Below are 26323 nucleotides of genomic sequence, written 5' to 3'. Positions count from 1 at the left end.
TTTTTAACTATTTTAATTCAAAATTGAAAGAATCACCTTTATAACATTATGGAATACCACCACTGGTGATGTCTCCTGTAATACAAGAGTCCTGAAGCGATGTCTGTGAACCCTAATTACCCTCCAAGTAGATAGACAGCTAGGCTAATGTAATAATATTTGAGTCCAAGGACCAAAGAAACCAATTTATTAATGTTGGATTAAAACATCTATTTGTGAAGTCCCACTAAACCAGGAAATACAAAAGACATTTATGGTCATATCCCCAACCATGGAATCCAACAGACACTGATAGAGTAGAGGGGTGATGTAGATGACGGATGGATCACTTGATCTCAGCTAGCACTGACAAAAGGGTCAACATTTAAATAAAAATCGGGAGTGCTCTCCCCTAGACTTTCTCGTATACTCAGATATGGGGACGGACAATGATTTTTATATAACGTACATTAAAAAAACCATCAACAACAAATCAAATCAATATATTGAAAAATTCTTATAAAAGTAAAGTTGAATAAATCAGACTCTGCAGCTTCATGAATAAAACATTTGCCATGATAATTTTATTTTGGCAAACAATTCAGATACTGTATATTACCACTTTCAGTAAGCGGAAGTGGGTCAAAAGTTGCAAGAGACTTTAGTAATGTGTATAATGTAGTAATTGTACACAAAATGTTCTCAAACATGTATGTAGAACCATCTGAACATCAAATTGAAATTTGTCATTATCTTGAAAACCGGTCATTTTTCGAAAAATTTGCAAAGGGAGAAAAAATGCTCAAAATGTGGTGCTTTACCATAATATGATGTGAAATGATCACATTTTTTATATTTTTGGGTAAATGTTTCAGGTAAAGTATCACTTCTGGCTAGCAGAAATAGCTCAAAAGTTGATAGAAATCTACGTTTTGTACCTAATACTCAAGTGCAAAATTTGGTTGACCCAAGTGAAAGCGTACTCAAGTTATCATGTTTATACACACACACACAATTCTAAAAATTTCGGACTCAGGGACGTCTAAGACGTGGAAAGTCATCAAAATCGAATTTTTGGATGATTCCAATACTTTCCCTATACGAGAAAGTAAAAACACAAATATCTGATTTCTTACCTTAACCCATCGTACATACATACCTAAGCAATGTCAGGTTCTTCTGTTAGTCTGTGATAAACTTTTAAGTCTGCACCATATTTGCTGTCAGAAATAAGTTTTGAACAGTTTTTTCATTAATAAAATCAAAAGTCTGCTGTTCTATGCTGTAAAGACTCAGGTCAAGCATAGCCTTCGTGCTTCTTCATAGAGAAGTCAACATTATCATAAAACTTATTTGCATAAAGAGAGTGAGACAAAATGGAGTCACCAGCAATTCAACTTACAATATCACCTCCTAAAGCATTGAGCAGTGCTTGTTTTCATGAAAGTTAGTCTGGCGTCAATTACCTTTGAACATTTAGGAGATAATTAGGAGTGATTCACATGAGCACGAGGAGGAAATTCACCCTACATAGAGAAATACTTCCAAGATGCCCAAGAGAATGCACAAAAATAAATATAGATTTATAGCAAATCATTAGACTTGAAGCAGTATGAATGACAAAGAAAATGCTCCTAAAATGTTAGTCAAAGTTATAAAGAATGCAGGTTTAGGAACATAAAAAAAGAGACGTGAAGGAAAAAAAAAATTTTGTCAAAAGGCAATTTTCCAGATTCTTTTCCCCATTTACCTTCCTTTGAGGCTTCAACTCATTTTAATGATTCTTAAAATACCCAAATGACAATAAAGCAGGCCAAGGTCAGATTAAGGTTTACACTCTCCATATTTAAACCTTTCTGAATTTCTATAACCATTTTTTCTCAAAAATGAATTGCTACTCCAAATATGTCTCACTGAAGACCTTCTTAGTTTCAACCAGAAAACCGCAGCCTACCGTTTTTCATAATAATTAAGATATCAAAAGTCACGAAGTGCATATATACCTAATAGTCATAACTCCCACCAGCTTCCCTTTAATGTCATACTAAATTAAACAACCTGGGACTCTGGTCTGAAGGACAATCGCAAAGAGCATCCAGTGGATTGGCATAGATGTTCCACTTAGCCAGGCTGATGGAAGACCTGTGTTTTTAAAAAATAAACTCTTTATAGAGTTTCTGCAACCATTTCTCTTTCAGAAGGCTCCTACAGTTTCCACCAAGTCAAATCCTGCCTTCTTGGCGCCTAATGACATTTTCCATCTGATGGTACCATGTTTTCACTTTGGTGTGAGTCATCATGTCCTCAAAAGACTGGAGGCCCTCCATTACTCGCAGCACCCCATACACAGCCTGTGAAGACACCAAAACCAAATAAGTTTGCCTATGATCAAGGCCTTTAAAATTGTATTATTATATGGTTATGTCCAAAATTACAGCCACAACTCTGTTCCATTACAAGTGAATATTACCAAGGGTCTGTAATCTGTGTGCAGAAGAGACAGAGGGAGTCCCTTTTCAGTATTTCACCAACAACAGAAGTACACCTGCGAGTGATCACAGCAATGAAGTCAAGAATTTAGCAGTAAATGCATTTGCAAGAAACCATAATAATGTAGCTAAATGTTTACAACTAAAGTTAGTGATCCAATTAAGAACAGATCAAGGCTGCCAATATATAATGATATGAAAAATGTATACACCCTCTTAACTCAATAGCTTTACAAATTAGGACACATTGAGCAATCAGATAATTCCCATTATGTTCTAAAATCAGATTAATTTTCTCTCAGGAGACAAACATGACATAACAGACATTTTATTATACAGATTTTTATGTTTTTTTTTGTTTTAAAAAACAATTTGCAGAAGCCTTGTGTGAACAGCAAGAACACCTGTATACAGGGCGAGTCAAAATTATGTTAACACTAATGGTACTGCTATGTATATCTCTCTATTATAAAAGAAAAAATTGAGACAAGACTATTGCCAAGGGATTTTTTCCAAGTCCTGTCCTTCTCTCAACCATTTCCAGTTAACGGTCCACGCCCGCGGTCCTCTCATCTCTCAATCGTGTGAATGCTTTTATCAGAAACATTTCTTGCTCTCTCAGATCTTATAAATTTTTATGTTTTCCTCACTTTAAAGTTCCCAATAAAAGAAGACTTATTATGTCCAAATCTTATTGAAGAATTTCATCCTGAAGGGTTATCAACAGAACAAATGAGTACACGGGCAATCCTAACACAGAGAAACAATGAAGTCAAATGAATTAACGTGAAAATTGTCAATCGGTTACACAGCAAATTGGTTAAATGCGTATCAATAGACTGTGCTGAAACAGTTGGTGGTGATGGTGCGGAAGATGAAAACATCAACCTAGAAATATTACGTAGAATATCTACAACCGTTAACACCATCCAGTCTCCCACCGGCCGAATTACTGCTGAAAGAAGGATGTATCGTAATGTTATTGCGTAATTTATGTAGGAGTGATGGGCTATGCAATAGAACAAGATTAGTTATATTCAAAAATTGGTCAAACAATTCTGACATGTAAAATTTTAACAGGTGACAAGAAAGGTAATGTAGTGCATCTTCCGCGGATAACATTAGACACCAAAGGAGATCTTGATATGCCATTCGTATTAAAACATTTACAGATTCCCGTTAGAATAACTTTTGCTATGACAATTAACAAATCACAGAGACAAACATTCGAAAAAATTGGTTTATTTATTAGAGAGAAATATTCACTCATGGGCAGTTATTAGTCACGATGCAACTCCAAACACGGAATCAAAATTCAGTGCGATACTGACAAAAAGTTAATTCCAAAAATTGTTTTTAATTAAGTTTTACAGTAAAAGTGTAAGTTTAAAAAGTATTTGTGTGTTAATTTCAAAGCCAAACAGAACGAAAACGTATAACTCAACGAATACCTCTAAAGCAACATGAAACAATTTTCTTTCAATTTATTATGTTTTACTATTTTTTTAATATGGTTAATTACTCTCTGTAATGTAAAATAGTTATATTATGCATATGTAATAATTCCCATGAAAATAATCTGTTTCAAACGTACATCCGCTTCCCCACACACGAGCGGCAGATCCGCGAAGTGACTAGCACGTAGCACCCACACAGGCGTTGGTGAGCGAAGCGAGCAGGGGCAGAGCCCCCTAGTACTTATATACAATTTTTGTGGACAATTTATGTGCCACATATGGTACATTTGTTGAACAGGTTGACACAATCCTGTAAATCATCTTGCACATGTTTTGTGAATAAATTGTTTCCGTCATTCACATGTTAACATAATTTTGACTCACCCTGTATATCAACTGCCCCAACCGCTGCTCGTCAAATGGAATTGGTTAGTTGATGATGAGAAAATGACACCAGAACAAATATATAACATTTAGAACTTTTGACAGGTCAGTAGGAAGTATTCAGGTTTGTGTATTTTTGCTACTGTACTATAATTGCCAATATTTACATGACGACATTACTCAATAAAGTATCCATTTAGATATTAAAATATAAAACAGAAATATTTGCCATCCTTACCAAATCTGCAAGGTTTGGCTGGCTGCCACCCATGAAAGGCCTGTGTTTACCAACAGCTTTAACCCATTTGTCCACAGCTTGGTAAAGGTCTTGCCTGACATCATCCTGGAGGTTGTGCCTGAAAATGATAAAATGGGCACTTTCAGAGGACAATAAATGTCATGAGGTTATTATGAGGTGCCGGTCTGACAGTAGCGTTACCACAAACACCACATTAACAGGCTGCCTGTTTTACATGGGTCAGTCCTGGAGACAACACATTATTAAGTATCTTGGCTTTAGTTTGCACAGAATTTCTAAAGATCCTTAAGTCAGAGGTACCAGACTTTGCTGATTCACAAGTTTATCTATAGGAAAAAAGTGATGTCTTGATGTGTGCTGAAGATCCGAATCACCTACTGTGAAACGTTACCCCTCACCTGACTGGCCCAGAAGTCAAATCCAGGTCCTTCCACTTCTGAAATATCTACACAAAGCACTACTCAATCATGTAGACTACTCCTGTAACTCACTTCATCCTAATATCACTGAATAAAATGGTTTACAGCACTTCACTAAAACTGTAAGTACTGGTGTCCCTGAGGAATTACCATACCGCTGTAGCAGAGCCTCAAAAACATTCTGCAGTCCATTAAAGTACTGGCCACTATTACGAGGGATGCCACTTCATTCTGCCAAACCAGGCTTTAAAATTCCAAATTAATTTAAACAAAACATTTTGTAAAAGCATTTTAAAGCATTCAAAATCCAAAGTAAAGGAATGTACACTAGAACATTAGTGGCACTTCCCCAGTAATAAGAACAGAAAAGTGCAAGTACAAAAACAGGATATTACCACATATAATCTTAAATCATTCTTGAGGCAGATAGAAGACTTAAGTACCAGCTTAAGTGAAAAATTAAAGAAAACGTATTAAGTAATTGCAACACAAACACTGACTTAATCAGTTTTAACGTGCAAAGATGCAGACGAAAGAAGAGAAGAAGTAGGCTGCTAGAGTGGAGAAAAGAAGAGCTGCTCAGGAAACAACAAGTACATCAACATCTGAGCAAATGAATGCTAAACGTACAGAGAAAGAGGATGAAAACTAGGAATGCTCAAGTCAAGTGGATTCACTGCACGTTATTGTGCAGTCCACCGTTACTGGTTCAAAATAATATACCACCTCTCTGTCCTTCCCAACTTACTTGTTCTTCAGTCTCTTGCTAATGAAGTACATTGCTGCAGCACCAACATACTTAGCGAAAAATCCTTCAACGGTTCCAAACTTGCCCTCCCGGACAATGTAATCAAAAGATGCCAGGGCTTCCTGGGGGCTGCGGTATACGTTTGGAGAGATCAGATGAACCAACCAGTCATCTGCCCATTGCCGCCATTTTATTTCCTCCCTGAAACAAAACAAAGCAAGCATTCACATGAAATGAGACTAAAGTCATACTTGCTGCACAACAACACATACACACACACACCCTCAAATTTGATGCACCTAGCTTCCCGACAATTCAAGGGACAGTGCAGCCTGGAGACTTAAGGAGAGGTTCATCACGTTTATTATTTTTTTTTCCCTCAGAAAGAAGAGAACAATGAAAATAGAAATTATGACCCAAATGAGAGACCAATACACAGGCATTGTAAATGTGCTGCACTACTAGCATTCATCACTTCAGTTATGAGATAAAGGCGCCAAAGGTTGGCAAGATAGTAGGCACCATCTGCATAATCAACTGCGACTATCAGCTATAAATCGCATAGACACTGAAGTGAACCTTAAAATTCATACACAACACACATGTCAAACTGTGATCCCATTCTTACATATCAGAATTAGTTTTAAGAGATGAAAAGCTCAAACAGAAAGGTAAAAACATACTTCCTGGAGTCCTTCACTGGATATAGCAGTTCAGCTTCGGCTTCATCCAGCATCACCCAGTGTCTGTTGTTATACTCCACAATTTCTTTGCCCTTTTCATTTTTCGATCTCATCTCCGGAAAAAACGAAATAATCTGCCGGAGATTTTTTTTTCTGGAGAATCATAAAAAAAACATAATCACCAAATATTGAAAAAGAAAGCAGAGCAAGCAAGTGACATCTTTTACATTTTGGCAAATGTCTGGGAAAAAAAAAGAAAGAAAATCACTCACTTGGACACCATATAGGTTTTCAAAACACTGATGATAACAGAGGAATCGTTAATTTGCTGTAATGGAAGATAAAAAACAAAAACACAACTAAGATCCTATTGCATTACAAAATGTATTACATCGACAGTTAACTTCACTGATGATCTAAGCAAAACACTGTCATTCACAAGACTGCCTTAAAATAAGGAGGCACGAGGGTCTGTAGTTAAATTACATGGTGGTATGGTGGAGTGCAGTGGTAGTGCTGCTGCTGCCTCGCAGTAAGGAGACATGGGTTCGAGTCCTGGGTCTTCCCTGTGCTGTGTGGTATTTGCATTTTCTCACCATGTCTGAGTGGGTTTCCCCCCCCCCCAGAGTCCAAAGACATGCTGGTAGGGTGAATTGGGGACACTGGATTAGCCCTAGTGTGTGTGTGACCTTATGATGGACCGACACCCTGTCCAGGGTTTGTTCCTGCCTTGAGCCTTGCGCTCCAGCAGACCCCACACGTCCCTGGTTCAGGACTATGCGGGCTGCAGAATGGCTGACTGACCACTGACTGGCTCTGTGGCCCTCATTGAGTCACCTCACCAGCCACCACTCACGCAGAACTGTTTTACATACCTCCATATGGGAATGAACTTTCAATAGTTCAGTGACTTCCTGTTTTATTGTACTACTTATAAAAAAGTCACATCCGATTACAGGGTGGCAAGGTGGCGCAGTGGTAGCACTGCTGCCTCGCAGTAGGGAGACCTGGGTTCACTTTCTGGGCCCTCCCTGCGTGAAATTTACATGTTCTCCCCATGTCTGCGTGGGTTTCCTCCCACAGTCTGAAGACATGCAGGTAAAATTGTACCTAGTGTGTGCTTGGTTTGTGTATTATGTTCACTCAAAAGGCATAGGCTTAACATTGGCATTTAAAAGTGAGATAAAATCTGGAACAAAAAGAACCAACCCCCCATATATGGTGCACTGATACAAAAGTGGACTTAAGATCACAGCAAACAAGGCCTGAGATGTTGAATATGAGCAACTTTACAACCGTCTGGAATGGGGGAAAATAAAAAACACACCATGCCTAATTTCCTTTGTTAACTGTATGAAAAAGGCTGAAGGTGTCAACATTCAAAAGGGCAAGTATGAAGATGAAGGTGGGCGTGTGAATGGATGAAAAGACATGTAAAAGGGACTATACAGCATGGTGGCGCAGTGGTAGCACTGCTGTCTCGCAGTGAAGAGACCTGGGTTCACTTCCCGGGTCCTCCCTGCGTGGAGTTTGCATGTTCTCCCAGACACGTGGGTTTCTTCCGCACAGTCCAAAGACATGCAGGTTAGGTGCATTGACGATTCTAAATTGTCCCTAGTGTGTGTGCCCTGCGGTGGGCTGGCTCCCTGCCCGGGATTTGTTCCTGCCTTGCGCCCTGTGCTGACTGGGATTGGCTCCGGCAGACCCCCACGACCCTGTGTTAGGATAGAGCGGGTTGGGAAATGACTAACTTATATGTGATTACAAGGAGGAAAGAGGATTTTATTATCAAAGAGCCGTTTTCATTGAAGTTAACATATATTGATGATTTTAATTGGTGGGTAAGCTATTCTAACAGTTACACAAGCATTATAACCGGGTATGCCTAGGGTTGGATTTTCTTTGTTGTTTTGTTTTTTTTTAAAATTTGTATAATTTTGGCATTTTAAGCAATAATCTGTTTATGGGGGTCATTAAAACAGTGTCATTATTGTTCACGGTGGACAAATTAATCTACTGCTTTCATCTGTCTTCCTGTGGATGAAACACAAAACAATCCCAAAGCTTAAAACAGTCCAGTGTTTCCCAACCCTTTGTTTTCAGCGGATGAACACTTTTTTGTAACCAAAAACATTCCAAGGAACACCACTGTTCTAGTAACCACAAATACTTAGTATCTCATGCACATGGTCAACTGCCCGAAGGAGTAGGACTACCGGAGAAGCTGGTTAAAAAAAAACAAAGCCCCTCTGAGATCAGGGCTAGTAGACACGGCACACAGTGAGCACTTTGGTGGCATCTTCCAGCTGCTTTATCCTTTTGCCCGTCCCTTTCTGCCATAGAGGTAAATCACATGCCCACTATCCACCAGCTCTGTGAGGCTTACTGGTAACCACACACCCAGATGGATTCTAGCAGCCTGGAAACACATCCAAAGTGTTCCAAGTGTTGTGTCTGCATCATAGTGATCACAGAGTTACTTTCATGCCAGCTTCTGCCCCAGGTAGTCCTGTCCCCCTCAGATGGGTCTTGACCAACTGCAGAGCTTATCCCTCTCAGGTTCAGTGCTACACTATTATTTCCACAGTACACCTGTGAAGCTCTCGTGGTGCACCACTATGCTGAGGCACACTGCTTGAAAAGCACAGAATTAAGCAATACCTTCTAAACCTTTGAGTTGTGGTATTCCAAGGAGCAGTTTAGCTGCTTGGTTACCATTTCCTAGTCCTGGCAAACATCTACTACATTTTACAATGACAACAATCTAACATACCACTGGTTTAAACTCTCTTAGAATTTAGGAAAATTATTAATAGAGAAAACAATTATTTACTAGTATTGCTATTAGTACATTTTTACTCAGAAACTAATAGGTAATTTTCCTAAATGGACTACAGGTCCAGTATTTTTGGATCCTTACCAGTTTTTCTTCTCCATCAATGACCAAAATAGGAACTTTCCTGTAGTCGGAAAACTTGATTTCCTTGCGCAGGACTGGGTTCACTTCCACAATGTTGTAGCTCATGCCATGGTAGTCCAAGAAGGCCCGTACTTTGCTGCAAAATGGGCATGTCTGATACTGGTACAGGATCAACTGCAGCTCTCCACTTCCAGACGGAACAGGCTGCAGAAAAAACAAGATGGAAAGAAACATTTCTGTTAGGCTCTTTATACTTATAGTTAGTAGAGTATGCCAGGTGAAAATGTGACACCACAGCTGCCCATTACTGCTCACTTTACACATACTGGGCGAGTTTATTACCGACTAGAAACAACACATTAGCATCACAACACACCATCTCTTATCTTGTCTGAAGAAGGGGCCTCGAAAGCTTGCATATTGTGATTAGGTTAGGGGTGTGCGATCTGACGATTTTAGATTGTGATCGGTCTTAAAAACATCCACAACCTAATGTCAGACACTACACACAGCAAAGTTATATGGAAAGTTTCTGGACAACGGTCGGCACTTCGGGAGGCAATACGACAAATCTATTTAATCATCAGGAGCAGACTGGGTCTCAAAACCGGCCCGGGCATCCTTCAACAAGTGAGGTGACAAGGTCGACCCACTCAGCCCATTATTCATTGTAATTCTCTTCAAATTTGTGAGGAGTACGCGGCTCACTACTTGCTGTGAACTCTATCGAAACTGTTGCCAAACTTAATCTGTACACTGTTGTTTAGACACAACTTCAAATTTGACAACATGCTTAGAAATAAAATTTGATGAAAAATAAAAATTTAGTAACAAAGCTTACACGTTATTAGAGTACATGTCAAACGTCAGTGTCATGTCCAAGCGCCAGTACCCTCGTAGGCTAGTAGCTTACGCAGTTCACCGATTTTAGCAGCCACATCATCAACAATAAAGTTAGTGTCAAGTTTGGCTAGAATACTTTTCTCCACCAACATCAACATGAATGCCTCAAGATGTTTCTCCTCATCTGTTTTGCTTCATCCATATTTGGCAACAGATGCTGAATGGCTGAAATGAACGACAATGATACGAGGTCAAATGAGGACGAGGTCATGAGTGGGTGTTAATAGAATTTTCAATGCCAAATAATTACCCATATAGGCGGTTAGGCGGCCTAAAGCAAAGTAAGTGATTACAGGTATGAAACAATTATTTTCAACTCTATAATCAAACTGCTGAATTTACAATGGAATAAATTATAACCGAGGTTGTAATGAAAACCTCACATGATTGAAATGTTACATTAACCTTAACGATAAACTATAAATGTCCCATCCTAATATGAAAAATTTCTATCCTGTGCTTTATAACTTTGTTTAATCATACTAATAATCGCAGCTGAAAACCACTAATTATCACTCACGCCAACAATCAGAGAACAATAAAAAGCATAATACATAATCTGAACTAATTATTAGTACCGAAGAATTTAAATACTAGATATGAGGTAAAATAAATTGCAATAATGTATATGCTAACTGAAATGTAGTGGTATCGAAACAGAAGTTGGCAAGAGGCAGTTTTGACCAAATATTTCACTGCAACGTTATGTGCTGACAACTAAAACAACTTGATGACATTAAATGGTATCTTATATAGGACTACAGAAATCACAGTACTGGACAGATAATGTTTAGAGGTTCAGAAAATTTACTTTAATGTCAAACAGTAACCAGTACATAAAATTTTTCATGAAATGGCCGGCCCATGACCAGACCAGAGTCCCTAATGGCCAGTCCGCCCCTGTTAATCATCTTAAACGGAGACACCCGAAGGAACATGCCGACACTATTTCAGTCGGGTTAGTACATCCCCACTCATCTGTATCTCGCGTGGTCACGAAGCATAAACAGTTGCCGTTGACCAACGCATTAATATGAGAAAAGTAGCAAGCAATGGAAAGAGGTGACTGTGGTCACATTCTACTGAGCTAAGGATATGGTACCATTCAAAGCTGTAGACAACGTGGGTTTTAAGAAGCTGAAGCACATTTTAGAAGCACGATATGATCTTCCAAGTCACAAATATTTTTCTGATACGGCCATTCCGTATATATGTATAGTGATTGCTGACAGAGGGTTGCAAAGCAATTAAAGAACGGAGAATGTTTTGCAATGACGAGTGCGGATTACAATTTGTTAAAGAGTGTTCATGTCTGAAAGTGTCAGATTTTGAAAACTGCCCTGGTTTACATTTTATTATTTCTAGAATTATTTTCATGTGTGATCTATTCACAGTTGAATTTAACTGTGTTTGATATTTAAAATAAAGTGTAACTTAGGTCTTAATAATTTGAGTCCAGATGTTCTCTTAAGTGTATGCCACATTGAAACAATAGATCGCAATTCAGATCATGGATCGTGATTTTGTGTTAAAAGGATTGTGATATGATTTTTTCTGGAAAGATCACCCACCCCGAATTGTGATCTTTCTAGTTAGCCAATAAAAGGTGTCATTTTGCTTCACTTCTCACTAGGGCATAAGGACAACTGTGATGAGAACAAGTCCACCGAGGTCACCCATCCTACTCACCGACATGTGGAGGTCTCTAAAGTCCTACCCTCCATCTCAGCACTTCATTCTATGCGTCTGTGGTTCTTTGGATCAGGAAAAAAAACTTTCAAACGTTTGTACAAAATCATACAAATCCCTTTGGTATTACTGAGCTCACCAGTGTGTTCTTTCCTCTTTGTGATATTCCAGAGAGTTGGTTTTGGTCATGCTAAGGGTTTGATTCTGGTTTTTCAGCCTCATAATGGCTTCTTTGACTTTCATTTCAACAGCTCATGTTGAACAATGGCAACTGCGGACTCCAAAGGGTAGAAACAAGCCGAGGTATCTTATGAAGCCATGAAACCAAACTGAGGAATCACAAACACCTGCGACGCGGATTGTCCCAAACGTTATGGTGCCCTGTGTGGACCTGCTGCCCTAACCCGACAAAGACAGACAGACAGACACAAATATTGTCCATGCACACGCATTTTTATTGAAGTGGGGCAGAGTTTTTTCTTTGCTCCCCACTACAAAGCACAGTACAACAGTACCAGCACTCATTGCTCAGTCCCTTCTTTCTCCTTCTTTTCTGTTTCTTAGCCGCCTCCACTCCTCCTCTCCCAGCAAACTTCGTCTCCCTTCCTTCCAACTCTGGTTCCTCGAATGGAGTGAGGCAGCCCCTTTCACAGGGCACCCAAAAGTGCTCCAGGTGCTCCTAAATCCTTTTCCAGGCTTCTTTGCAACCCAGGGCTCGGCAACTGTCCAGGCTGCCCTCTAGTGTTCTAGGGGAGGTATTACCCTGAATATGCCCTCTCCTCTGGTCCTTCCATCACAGGGGCGTCCACCACACCTGAAATAGGGGGACCACATAGAAAAAGTGTTGTCATTTCTACATGCTGTGACTGAAATGACAATCTGCAATGTGCACTTTAATCACAATGTCTGAATGGTATGACTTGTAATTTTAAAGTGTGGAGCAGAGGGGCAAATCAAGGAAAAAATGTGTTTGTCCAAACATTATGGAGGGTACTGTATTATTACAACATACCAGAGACCACCATTTACTGTACTGCAAACTAATTACAATGAAAGCAAAGAAAAAATAAAACAATCCTGTCCCTCTTAACCTCCATTTGCTTAAACTGAGAAGGTTCAGCTCCTTCAGTCTCCCAGCACTCAGTCTTCTCTAGTGATGCTAGTTGCTCTCCTCTGGACCTTCCCAGGCACTACTACAGTACGTCTTTTTCGTAATGTGAAGTCCAAAGTCAAACACGCCACTCCAGATGAGGTCACTCCAGAAAAGTATGCCATTTCAAGCATAACCTTACAATCATACAACATTATCATTACCACCCACCTACCCTCTTTGTGCAGTGAGATAAAGTGGCATAATCTTTAAGCTAAAAGCTAAAAACGGTGCAATGGGGTTTTAAAATGCATAGGCACTGCAATAAATTAAAAGTCAGCAGGCATTTCATAATCAAATCTGAAAGCAACTCCAACCTGCCAGGACAATTTGGAATTTAAACCACCACCAAACAATTTAAACAAATCAACTGTACTGCACAGGCCATAAAAACGTATCAGTGAAACAGCTAAAATGCAGCAGCTCTCTTTACAAATAATTTAGGAATGAATCATTTGATGAAAACTGGGTGTTGTATCAGCAGTTGCGTCAAACCCCAAAAAACTGTAAGTGCATTTGTGCCACATACTCGTCTGCCCAGGACCCACAACTATGCCAAGGTTGGTATTTCTGGGCCCCCTGCCCAAATTCTTACCAGACAAGAGTAGACCACTGCAGTGAAAGTCTGGAATGTGGATTTTGGTCATAGTACAAAGTGGTAGCTTACCTTTTCTGATACTTGGTAATTTTTAGTTAACAGGAGATTATTTATTATGTTGGCTTACAAAGCTTTATAATGCACTCACTACTATTTTATTTAAGACTAGCTGTGCTATCCATTTAAGACAAGCTGGAATCCAAGTCATCAACGTAGACTTCAGTGATAATATTTCCAGTGCATATGTCTCTGTTATATGTCATTTGGTATGAGATTCCAAAAGGCTGTGTTAATGTTTGTGATGTGCCATCTGTTAGAATAACAAATGCAATGCATGTAGCACTGTAATATGCCATTTGTTATGGGATTCATTAACCCTCAAACTGTCACATACTTGGGGGTGGGGGTTAATGCAACCCCGGATGCCAAATATTCTTTTGCTGTACTGTTTAAGGAAACGTCACAATTCTCCATGAAAAAGTGAAATTTTACTGGAACACATTTTTTTCTATGCAAAGAGCATCACAATTACTGCAACACTGATCACTTTACACACTGCCAATGAACTGTAAAAACTATTAAAAACTACTGGAACAATCTATTATATGTACAAGGTGCAACTGACTGCTGAGATTCAGTAAATCACTGAGCCAACTGCGCCTGAACTGGCTGCACGTAAGCACACAGAGGCCAACACTAATGTTTGCAGGCTAGTCTAGTGCAGCTGCTGAATCCCAGGGTCAGTGATGCTGCAGGGGGCGGCAGTAGTCATGAGCTGGCTGCTCAACAAATGTACGGCACAGACTGATCAGCTCCAGCATGCTGGCAAATTGCACTGGAAACTGACTATAGTCAGTTGTGGTGGTTTAAGGGTTAAAGTAGTGCTAACGTTTGTGATGCACCATCTGTTAGAACGACAAATGCAATGCACATGTTTCTGTTATATGCTATTTGGTATGGGATTCGCAAAGGAAGCAGGTTAATGTTTGTGATGCACCATCTGTTGGAATGACAAATACAATGCATGTGTCTCTGTTACATGCCACTAGGTATGGCATTAGTAAAAGCATTGTTAATGTTTGTAATGCACCATCTAATGGAATGACAACTGCAAGGCATTGTGTTCCTAATAATGCATAGCACTTTTTATACCTGGTTCCCCACCATTACAGGACACATAATGTTTGGGCCATTTGGCGTCACAGGTGTTGGTGACTACTAAGGTGTGTTTCATTGCTTCATTAATGCAGCTTGTTCAATATAAGGACAACAGCTGTGCCAATGAAAGTCAAAGAAGCCAGTATGAGCCTGGAAAACAAGAATAAAACCATTAGAGACATCAGTAAAACTGCAGGATAACCTAAAGCAACTGTCTGGAATACCATTAAGCCATCTTTTGAAATGATTGAGACCTTGTAACAGGACAGACACATTGACAGATCCTTTTATTAAGGTGGATTTTTCAAAATAATAAAATAACCCATTTCTTAAATACATGAATGTTTTTCCTCCGGGCACTCCACCTTTCCTCCCACCTTCAATAGCCACACATAGTGAGTGAACTTCAGACCGTACAATTGGCAATGTAAAGATGACTAGGGATCAATGACCTGAATACCAAGGATGTGCAACAACAATTTATTTCTTGCATAGCCCAAGAATCACACAAGGAATAACTCAAAGGACTTTAACAGACCTTGTTTTCTGACAGGCCCCCAGGGCAATGACTCCATAAGAAGATTTACATCTGCAGTCTGAAGCTCCAAGTAAGTGGAGTTGACACCAATGGCTTTCAATACAATCTAGCTGCAGACTTCCAGCACTCGATATACAGTAGTTAAACTATGGTTATGGTTAGTGGGAAGATTATCTTACTCAAATGTCAGCTGTCCATTGAGTCGGCTCCAGATATTTCGAGCCCCAGGCTGCAGAGATACCTGACTCATGAATACTGACTTTGACTAATCGGTGCCCTGTTCACATTTGCGTCTAATGCCACGTGGAAAGACACGGATTCCCGGCTACCATGTACTGATTCTGCAGATCATAAATAGGATGGATATCTTAAAATACCACTCTGACAGAATGGACCAGCTTGATAGCGGTTTGTACGACAGGGGATACTCGAGTTTTGCCCGGTCTCTTGTCTTTTCAGGGCTGACGCATCCCTTTTGAACGCACACAGATAACGACCGCGGCTGCTACACCTCTTAAAAGTCCCGTAACCGCCCCGTTCATTCATAGACTTCGATCTCTCACACCTTATTCTTTAAACAAGTTGGAAAAGAGAGAAAGTTATCTAGTGCACTGTTTAACTTACCCGTTGTAACGCCAAAATTAATACTGCTACTGCCCTTTGATAGCCTCCTTACCTGAGGTGGTTCCGTCTCAGCGCGGTGCTGCTGTAAGGTGACTTGAACAGCCTGGTAAATCCCAACGCCACCACCGAGGAGAAAGGCGCAAGCTAACGCTCGGTTAATTTTCCGACTCGAGGAAGTGTTGCTAAACAGCCTCCCTGACCCAATATACCGATGGACTCCAAACCGCGAACACCCACTGTCTGGAGGTCGAAAACGTAGCACTGACTGTAGAGTGCGACCCAAAGTTAGCCTCAACAAAGCGCCAGCCATGCTGCCTCCTTCCAAAGATGACACGCCCCTTGACCCGGATATAATAGTCGGCACTTTCGACTAGCTGCTAGAAACGGGCGGGCTCTGAATCACGTGGTTATAATGTTGGGGGCGTGGTAATACACGTGGTTGTCTATAAACAAAAACAGACGGCAGGCGGGTAGGCGGCGACCTTCAGCGTTCCACTCGAGCTGTCAAGAACGACAGGATCATACAGGGACGGTTGTTTTGAGTAAGTAATTTTTTGTTTTCGGTATTTTATTGAAATCATGTTGCAAACCGTAACTTCAGAAAAAAGAAATAACAAATGAAATGAATAAAAAAGAACGCATTCAGAAAACTTATGTGTGAGATTATTAATTTTATCATATACAGGTGCTAGTAGAACACACGGACCTTCGATCCTCAAATAAAAAGCAACTGAAAGGAGTTTAGTCGACCATTATAATGATAAACTTGACTCTGAATTAATAGAGGCTGTAATGGATCACAGACAGAGACGTCAATGTCGCTGGTGACTTTTACTATGAAGTCAGTAGTTCAATTGATTGAATTACCACCTTCTTTTTGACACCCACTGCACGCCCAACCTACCTGGAAAGGGGTCTGTCTTTGAACTGCCTTTCCCAAGGCTTCTTCCAATTTTTCCCCACTAGGGTTTTTTTTTCCTTGTCTTTTTAAAGAGTCAAGGCTGGGGGGGCTGTCAAAAAGCAGAGCATGTTAAAGCCCATTGCGGTACCTTGTGCGATTTCGGGCTATACAGAAATTAATTGTATTGTATTGTATGAATTGTTAGAGCATGGGAGGTCATGAGGTCGCTGGAAGGGGTGTGTGGTGCTCCCGATGTCTCTGCAAAAGGACAAAGGTCCAAGTCTTTAGAGTCCTATGCTTCCTGTCTTGTTATATGGTTGTGAGACATGGACACTCTCCAGTGACCTGAGATGAAGACTGGACTCCTGTGTCTCTTTGGAGAATCCTTGATAAGCGGTTGTTCATGGAGTCCCAAATGAGGCACATTACCTGCACTGTGAAGGAGTGTCAGTTAAAGCACTACGCCCATGTGGTGCAATACCCCAAGGGTGATTCGGCTCACAGGACCCTCATTGTTGAGGACCCGAGTGGCTGGACCAGGCCAAGGGGATGCCCATGTAAGACCTGCCTGCATCAGATAGAGGGTCATTTCTGGAGGGTGGGACTGGACTGTGTGTTTGCCTGTGGGGTAGCCAACCAGGATCCCGAGCTGTTTCATTGTGTGGTGGGTGCGTCAATGTGCTGTACCAGTGCATGCTGCCCAACCTGACCTGTAATGGATGGCAATGATGAGGATCTGTTGATAATTGCGTATGTGTTTATGTGGTCCTCAAATAAAAGGGAATGTAAAAAGCACTCAGAAGTGTTGAAATGTGGAAGTCCAAAACATAAGTGTTTTATTGAAGAAAAAAAAAGGAATGAGCATGGAAAACGAAAAGAAGCAATGCGAGAATGTGATGAAACATTAAACCAAAAGCCTGAAGTACTGTGTGATGTAATGACACTGCCATGAAGAAAGTTCGGCCTAAAAGCTGGATTGGGTCAGGGATGGACCAGAGAGACTCAGATAACAAAATCCTAAAAATGGCCTTGATGATATAGCTGTCCATCTGAGACATTTAAAAACTGAGTCATTCTGTGGACAGGAGGGTTTCAGACCTCATGAGATTCACATGTTCTTATGAACTAAGGCACATGGCACTAGCCTTTTGAACTGTCATTTTTATCCTCAGGCCTCTGACAAACAGGAAGCCGACTTTTTGAACCGTCACACTTTGGAGTAGCAGACTGAAGTAAATGGTATCCCACCGCAGAAGGGAGAATCCAGGGTGGGACAATTTGTATAAGAGGTTCTGGACACTAGGACACAAAATATAACAGAATGAGATTTGTCAAAAAAGTAGAATCTTGAAGATAGAACAGAAGAACTGACTCTGCATCCATCACTGTTAAACTGCTGTAAGAATATAATTGTTGTTATTTACACTTTGCATTCAATCTTTTTAATTTTGTATTTTATTATTGTGCTTTAATAAATACGCTAAACACTTTTAATATTAATTTGCTGTGTTAGTTAAATGCAGGTCTGTGAGAAAATGGCCTGCAAAAGGTCACCAGACTTGTTAAAGTCTCTACACCAAGTGCTGGGATCAGTCATCTGGAGCTGCATGGTGAACCTGAAAGGGCCCCGAGATCACCATAGCCTCCACATCTTCTCACCCCTTAGTCTGTTAAAAAAGCCAGTTTACCTGGGTATCCCTCCAGGCCCAGATCTAGAGTATCAGAAATTATATTTATTTGTTAATGTTGTGAAGGTGATTTAAAGTTAATTTGTTGAATGTAAAAAAAACAGGCCAAAAACTTAAAATGAAAGGCAAAAAATAGCACTCAGTTATTATACAGTGGATGCGAATAAATGTCCAGCAACCAGAAAATAAAAGTTACTCATTGCTTTTACTCCCTGAAAAGCGCCATCTTCCATTGGTCTGTGCAAAATATATGTCAGGGAATGGTTCATCTGCATTTAATGCTACCACAGTCTCCTGGATCCTGGACTGCCTGACCAACAGCAGTTTATGAGGCTCATGGGCTGTCATGTCTCCCTTCTGGATCACCCTCTACACCAGGGGTCTCCAACTCTGGTCCTGGAGTACTCCAGTGGCTGCCGGTTTTCATTCTAACCCTAATTAGTGCACTATTTTAACTTCTTTTGAATTAATTTTAATTGACTTGTTTTTTAAGATTTGTTTCCCTGATAATCTTCATTGTTCCTCTGAATTGCTTCATTTCTTTCCTTAAATGGCACTCAAACAGAAACAAAATGTGAAGTGAATGAGCCAACAGAAGACCAACTAAGTCAGGGCCTCAAACTCCAACCAACGAATTTCACTCCAACCAGTTGCTTAATTAGGCGCTGAGGCTTATTGTCAATTAAACTCGTTCTTTAATTCCATGGCTTGTTGCTGCTCTCATTGTGCAATAGCAGACATTTCTGAAATTATTGATTTTTCTCTTTTCCATGAGCTCTGGTCAAATGTTTTGTAGATTTGAGCAGACCAACATTCCTTGTGCCGTTGTGAAAAAAGGTGGCTGAACGCACCCCAAGGAGACGTGGCCACTCCTCCGAAATCCTTCATAAACAGTGATACAATGGGAAACAAATAATAGTTGTTTGTTTTACCTCCTCTTTGCTCGATCAGCTGCTGGCTTGCTGCTGCTGCCGTGCCACGTGATATGCATCTCGTTTTTCATCTCTCTTTTCACTGTTCCATTATTTCACAATAATATTGAGTAATATTTTCCATTTGTTTGCTCTAATGTGATCTTTACTCTCCTTTTTTTGAGACTTTTGAATTTTCCTACTTCTATTATCTCTAACCTGCTCTGCATGTGTATCATGGGACTTGCTTACAAAGGTTGTAAGTATGATGTGACTTGACTTTCTCACAGGATGTGAAAGTGTCTCTGTCTCTCTATCTCTCTTCAAAAGATCACGTCTCGTCACAAGTTTTTTTTTTTATAATAGAGAGATACGATGGACACAGTTTGATGGTAATGTTTTGATTCATTTTATATCTCATTATTGTTTGGCTGCTAATTAAGGAAAAAGAAACAATTAAAGGGTCAGAGTCTGCAAGAGCAAATCAAGAAAATTCAAAAGAAGTTAATTAGCAGCAAAAACAGGTCACTAACTGGAATTAAAGGACAGGTTTAATTAATGACAAAACTCGGCGCCTAATTAAGCAACTGGTTGGAGTGAAATTGGTTGGAGTTTGAAGCCCTGGCTTAGTTGGTCTTCTGTTGGCTTACTCTCTTCACACACACTTCATTTCTGTTTAAGGAAAGAAATGAAGCAATTCAGAGGAACGATGAAGAAATTCCAGGGAACAAATCTTAAAAAAACAAGTCAGGTTAGAATGAAAACCTGCAGCTGCTGGAGCCCTCCAGGACTGGAGTTGGGGACCTCTGCTCTACACAATGATCTTCCAGTGCATACCAGCACTTGCCATCTACAGAAATTCTCAGATGCCTCTTCCATATTAGGCTGCATTAATAATGGACCTGCAGCTCACAATCAGCAAAGACAAAAATAGTTGGTGGTGGACTTCCGGCATGCCAAAGAGCCTCTGAGACCACTGGACTTCCTGAGGAGACTCTTGTCTTCTGATGTGTGTGACAGGCTGCTGGAGATCATTTACCAGTCCATAGTAGCCAGTGCATCGTTCTACACTGTGGTCTCCTGGAGAGGAAATCAAAAGATGCATAATACCTGAACAAACTTATCAAGAAAGCCTACTCCATCGCAGGACTGACCCTGGACGTACTGAAAGTTGATCTGGTATCAAACCTGGATGATGTCATCATGAAAAATTCCCTCCAGGAGCTTTTTTTTTAGCAACAGGCCTGTTCATCCATGATGTGCTAAGAAGCATTTCTGGGGATGTTTACTGCCATCACACAATTTCATACTTCCTCCCAATGCCCCAGATATACTGCTTATACTCTTTAAGTTCATTTAGCTATTTCTGCACAAATATCTTAATTTATTTATGTATTTATCCATTGAGTGAGTGATTGTATTATTTGCCCTGTAAGTCTGTATCTTTGTTTGTTATACTTCTGCTGCTGTACGCATCAAACTTTCCCCTTGGGTTTTTCTAATCTACTCAGTAGGCCGTATGTTTAGCAAATGCACTAAATTAATATTATTCTGGACCTTTATATATTTCTTAGACAGCCTTGGTGTTACAATCACTCCTAATCCTTTCATAAGGATGCCATGTGTACCTCCCGATGGCATAGGGGTACGTCGATTCTAACAGCCTCTACCACACTAATAGCACACAGACTTCTATTGTTCATCTGGAAGAATCCTAACCCACCTTCTATAACTCCAATTAGAAAAAATCTAATTCTCTCATAGAGGATATGTCTAAAACATTTTAAAAACGTGACAAGAACTCATTAATGCTATTTTAGAATAAGCATGGTGAGCCTCTGATGGACTCTCTTGTGCTATTAATTGCTCTCTAATAGTTAACCTTTTAACTATAAAATGGTTTTAAATACATTTTTTTTTTATGTTTCTGCTGCTGCATGCATCTAAATTTCCTCTCGAGTTTAAAAAAGTTAATCTAATCTAATCTCTTCAAGTACAGCTGTTGACTCCACTTGCTGCACAAACCTTTTAGACATAAGGGACTGAAGTCCAATTAATAGGATCAGATCATTCAATCATTCATCTGTTTTCTGAACCTGCTTTCTCTGGTGTAAAGTCACTGGGGTCTGAGGCATATTACTATAGCAGTTATGCAAGCCAGAAGCCAATCTGTCAGGGTGGTAGGCCACTAATGTAAAATACACAATAATCCCCTAACTGCAGTTCTGTGGAGTATGAGAGTAAATCATAGTTTTCAGAGGACGCCCACATGAACAAAGGAAGAACATGAAAACTCCAGCTGCCAGTGTTAAGATGTTGCCGTCACCATGCTTCACTGTTAGGTTGATGTAGTGCAGGTGACGTGTGGTGCAGGGATTCCTCCAGACATGGTACTTAGAACTGAGGCCCAACAGTTCAATTTTTGTTTCATCAGATGAGAATCCTGCTTGTGTCAGTCTGAGAGTCCTTCAGGTGCCTTTTTTTCCCCAAGTTCCAAGTGTCGTCTGTCCACTCTGCTAAAAAGTCCTGATCAGTGGAGTGATTCAATGGTGATAGTCTTTCTGGAAGTTTTTCCTTTGTCTCCACAGGTTCTCTAGAGCTCAGTCAGAATGACCATCTAGTAGATCTTGGTCTTCTCTCTACCAAAGCCCTTATTTCGCGTAATTTGACTAGGCAGCTGGCTATAGGAAGAGTTGTGGTTGATCCAAACTTCCATTTAAAAATTATATAGGTCACTGTGCACGTGGGAACCTTCCACGCTGTGGAAAGTTTTATGGTTTCATTTTGCCAGTATGGGATGGCACAGTGGCGCAGTAGCAGCACTGCTGCCTCGCAGTAAGGAGAATGGGTTCATATTGTGTTCTTCCTGCATGGAGTTTGCATGCTGTATCCATGTCTGTGTGGGTTTCCTCTGGGGGCGCCGGTTTCCTCCCACAGTCCAAAGACATTCAGGTTAAGTGGTTTGGTGATACTACTGTAAACTGGCACCAGTGTGGGGGTGTGTGTGTGTGTTCGCCCTGTGATGGATTGGCACCCCGTCCTTGCCTTGAGCCCTGTGATGGCCTGGTGCCTCGTCCAGTGGATTGTCCCTGCCTTGCTCCCTATGTTAGCTTGGGTAGGCTCCACAACCCCCCGTGACACTGTTCAGGAATAAGCGAGTTAGAAAATGACTAAATTTGCCATTATGGGTGGTTAAGTGTAGATGGATGGGCAAAAATGTAAAATTGTGCCATTTAAAATATCTACAACACAATCAAGTGTGCAAAAAGTGAAGGCGTCCAAATACCTTTTACAACATCTGTACACTTTGAGGCTGGAGACCTTCTCAAAATATGACAAATCTCCAACGACTCTTTGCTGTTTGCACGTTTCCCATTTTCCCTACTGCTCATATTTTTTTCCATATCATTCACTATTGGCGTTTTACCTGGCATTAGGACCAATAGTCAGGCCTACAATTCAGCCTGCATTATTTATTACAAGCTTCGTATCACACAAACATACAGCACAGATTCCACACTGACACATTTCAAACTCTTTATAGTCATTCAGATGTTATGAAACAAATACAGCAAAACAGAGAAAACATCAATTAAATGTTTTACATTTATGCATTTATCAAAACTCCATTTACTGGTTATTTCCCTCTCCCTCAAAGGTTATCTTTACATAGACACATTCACAAATGAAATTATAGTAAAAACAGCATTCATCCAAACTTCCATAACCTGTAAATACAGTTTTACAAGCATACAAAATACAAACAAAAACTTGCTTTAAATAGAGCTTATTTATAAACAAAAGAAACTCGATGAAATTAAAGTAGGGACAGAGCAGAGATGCTACTGCTTGAAATTAAGCATTCACCCAACTCTTTTTTAACGTTCCTAAATCAAAGGTATTTATTTAGCTTATTATACTGTAAACCAAAAATCTTACCAATGATCTTAGAAAACTGGCAAAAAAATGGATGCCAAGGTCAGAGTATGTCCTGTCCGATTCCCTCTATAATGATAACGTTTCTGCTCTGCATTACACAGCTCACAGTGAAGAAAAAGATCCAATAAATAATAACCGTTGATTTGTCAGGAATACACTGCACGCCTGCTCAGGTGTGTATACTGGATAGGAAATCAATCTGGAAATAAACAAAAATAAAAAAGGCAAAACCACACACAAATCTAAGATGGCGATCACTAAATGGAAAATGTGTGTGTATGTGAGCATGCTGTGTATTTTGTACTGTCTATATGCGTGCATTCACGTATTTGTGTGTGCGTTAATACACACTGTGCTCATGGAGCTCACTTGTTCCTGACCCACAAAAACATAAAAATAAAAGCCGCTTGAAAGAACAACTTCAGTTTCAAATAATCAATTCTACGTTCACAGAATTTCTGACAATTTTGGTAACCCTGGTCATGGCAGCAGCAAAATCAATTCAAATTGAGAACAAAGATCCCGCAACTAATGCGCTATCTAGTCAAAGAGCTACCACTTCAGAGCCCACGCAAAGTGCCCAAATAACCACCCCCAGTGTTCACTGAGATGGCCTCATGTGGAGGAGGCGAAGGAGTGACAAAGACACAAAAACAAACCTGGAGACAAGGGCACATCCACATGAGTGATGGCCTCCAATGATCTAGCACTCAAGAAGGAGCCAAGCAGCAAAATAAAATAACGAAGGATTTTTCAAATAAGTATTTGGTCACCATCAGCATAAGCTCCAACCAAACTGACTGCATACTGGCTTAAAGGCAAAACATGTGTATGCATGCGCTTATGTCGCCATCGTCTTTGTTTCAGTTGCCTTGCAGCAGTCCAGCATCAGGGCTACAGCTCGGAGGCTTGCAAACCAAAATGCTCAAGTCCCAGGATGGAGAAATAAGCCCATGCAGCTGAAAACAAAGGCTTGTGTGCATCAAACACCAGGGCAGCAAGACAATTCTTCTGTAGGAGGGAAAGCAAACTACCCATGAGAAATTCACGCCAAAAAAAAAAATAAGAAAAATAAATAGTCTGCCTCAGATCCCATGTCCATGATGAAGCTTATTCGAGGCCTTTTACTCGAGACCTAAGAACATATGAGTGTAAAATACTCGAAGCTCTTGTGTTTTTTGTTTTTTTTTTCTAACAATACAAGAAAACAAAAATACAAAATGGCTTCTGTACGTTTTGTGCCATAAAAATGTTAATAATAATGATAAAAAGTATGACGTGTACAGGTTACGTTTGTACAACACTAAATCCACTCCTCCCCAAACCTGTGTGTGTCAAAGGTCAAAGTTCACCCACCCCACCCCAATTCCCGTCAATGTTGCAGAGAAGTTAGTGAGCCTCTCACAAGTGTACAATTCACAACAGACAAGAGACACGGCCGAGAACTGTGGAGAGTGCAGTTTCTTGGTTTCTTTGCCCTCCTACTTGCTCCTGTTAATTTCTTGGGAGTTTTGTTGTCTTCTTCTTCTTTTTTTAATTTCCTTTACCTTGTAGTGTCCATGCTGTCTTCTTTAAAGTTGCTACAGTGCTCTATGACTTTCCTGCAAAAAGAAAAAAAAAATCCTTACTCATGCATAATATTGCAGTAAAATAAAAAACTGAAAGAATATAAACAATGCATTTTCCACAAGGCCTTTCTTGACACATATGTCTCTTAAGTTGTAGCTTCACCTCATCCTCACTCAATGTCAAGGTGCACTGTACTCACAATAATAAACAAGGACGGTCGTGTCATATACAGTAGACCCCCGTGAAGTCGCGGTTCAGAGTTCACAGCCACAGTCATTCGCAGATTCTTCCTTATAACCTATCTAATAATTGTTAGTGGAAATCGCAAATATCCTCCTCAATTTTTATGGCTTTTTTTCGTGGAAATACTGTACCGTAGAGAGAACAGGAAGCAATTGTAGAGGAAAACGCAGCTTGGGATGGTGAAAGTTGCCAGTAGAATTTGAAACTGCAACTCCCAGCAGTCCCTGTAGTGGCTCTGATTGGTCTTCTGCTGAAGGTGCTGGGGCTGTTGGGGTCAAAGGATGTCAGCGTGGCTTTTAAAAAGAGGGCCGGTGACCAAAAGCAAAAAAAGTTTTTGTAATTTGTGTTTCAAGTTCCTGTCTGTCTGCCTTCTGTTGGGTTACCTGTACTTATTCGTTTTGTCTTGGATCGTTTCGTGGTTGGCATCTGGATTGTCTGCCGTCTGCCTGTGTACATGAGGACTGTAAGTGGATTCATGGCCATCCTGCAAAGAAAGGAGCGCTCCTGAACCCCTCCACCCATCTTCACCATTTCAGGAACTAGCGGTAGGACTATCTTTACATTCCCATTCAACGTGCGGATCTCTGGACTATCTATTTTAATCATTACATTTCATCCATGGGGTTTTTCATGGACATTTCTCATGATTTACTGTGTGTTTTGTTTGTGCTTTGTTGTATTTAATGTGTAATCGCTGTAAGGGGAACAGGGGTGGTATTGTTGTTTTCATTTATTTAATTTGTTTTCATTACATTATTTATTTGCTGTTTGATTACCGGTTTGCTTTGTTTTTGCCTCTGTTTGTGAATGTGTGCAGGTCGGGCCAAGGTTGGTTGCGTCCCGGGAATCTTCACCATAAAAATAAATAAATCGCCGTCTTCTTGACGGTGTAAATCTTAGCAGCACCAGACCTCTACAGCGTTATATATTTCTCCTTGCTGCTGATTGACTGTGATACATCTCCAGCTGAGTGTTCTTGTGTTTTCCGTTTTGTTCCTCTTAACTCTTAAAACTGCCACAACCGGCTATTGTCGTGCTCCAGTGCCATTTGCGAGCACGCACGAGCGCAGGACC

General features: G+C 40.3%; 2 protein-coding genes across 2 annotated transcripts in view; both read right to left on the bottom strand.

Annotated features, from left to right (window-relative positions):
- ptgesl (prostaglandin E synthase 2-like) lies at positions 1 to 16331 on the bottom strand. Its single transcript, XM_039764314.1, has 7 exons — positions 16051 to 16331; positions 9339 to 9542; positions 6691 to 6746; positions 6419 to 6571; positions 5736 to 5936; positions 4548 to 4665; positions 1 to 2330 (listed from the first exon to the last, which is right to left on the bottom strand). Exons 1-7 carry the CDS (start codon positions 16306 to 16308, stop codon positions 2202 to 2204), a joined length of 1119 nt encoding a protein of 372 aa, XP_039620248.1. The 5' UTR covers positions 16309 to 16331; the 3' UTR covers positions 1 to 2201.
- A 6689-nt stretch (positions 16332 to 23020) lies between these two features.
- The window catches only part of zer1 (zyg-11 related, cell cycle regulator), a 35036-nt gene continuing 31733 nt past the window's right edge, over positions 23021 to 26323 (bottom strand). Inside the window, exon 16 of the mRNA XM_039764313.1 lies at positions 23021 to 25038. Within this exon, the coding sequence (XP_039620247.1) occupies positions 24981 to 25038 (58 nt within the window). The 3' untranslated portion in view covers positions 23021 to 24980. The remainder of the gene's footprint in view (positions 25039 to 26323) is intronic.

The sequence above is a fragment of the Polypterus senegalus genome, chromosome 9, assembly GCF_016835505.1.
Source record: "Polypterus senegalus isolate Bchr_013 chromosome 9, ASM1683550v1, whole genome shotgun sequence".
In the NCBI taxonomy this organism is placed as follows: domain Eukaryota; kingdom Metazoa; phylum Chordata; class Cladistia; order Polypteriformes; family Polypteridae; genus Polypterus; species Polypterus senegalus.
The sequence above is the reverse complement of the archived record's forward strand: the minus strand, read 5'-3'. Positions and strand labels throughout refer to the sequence as shown.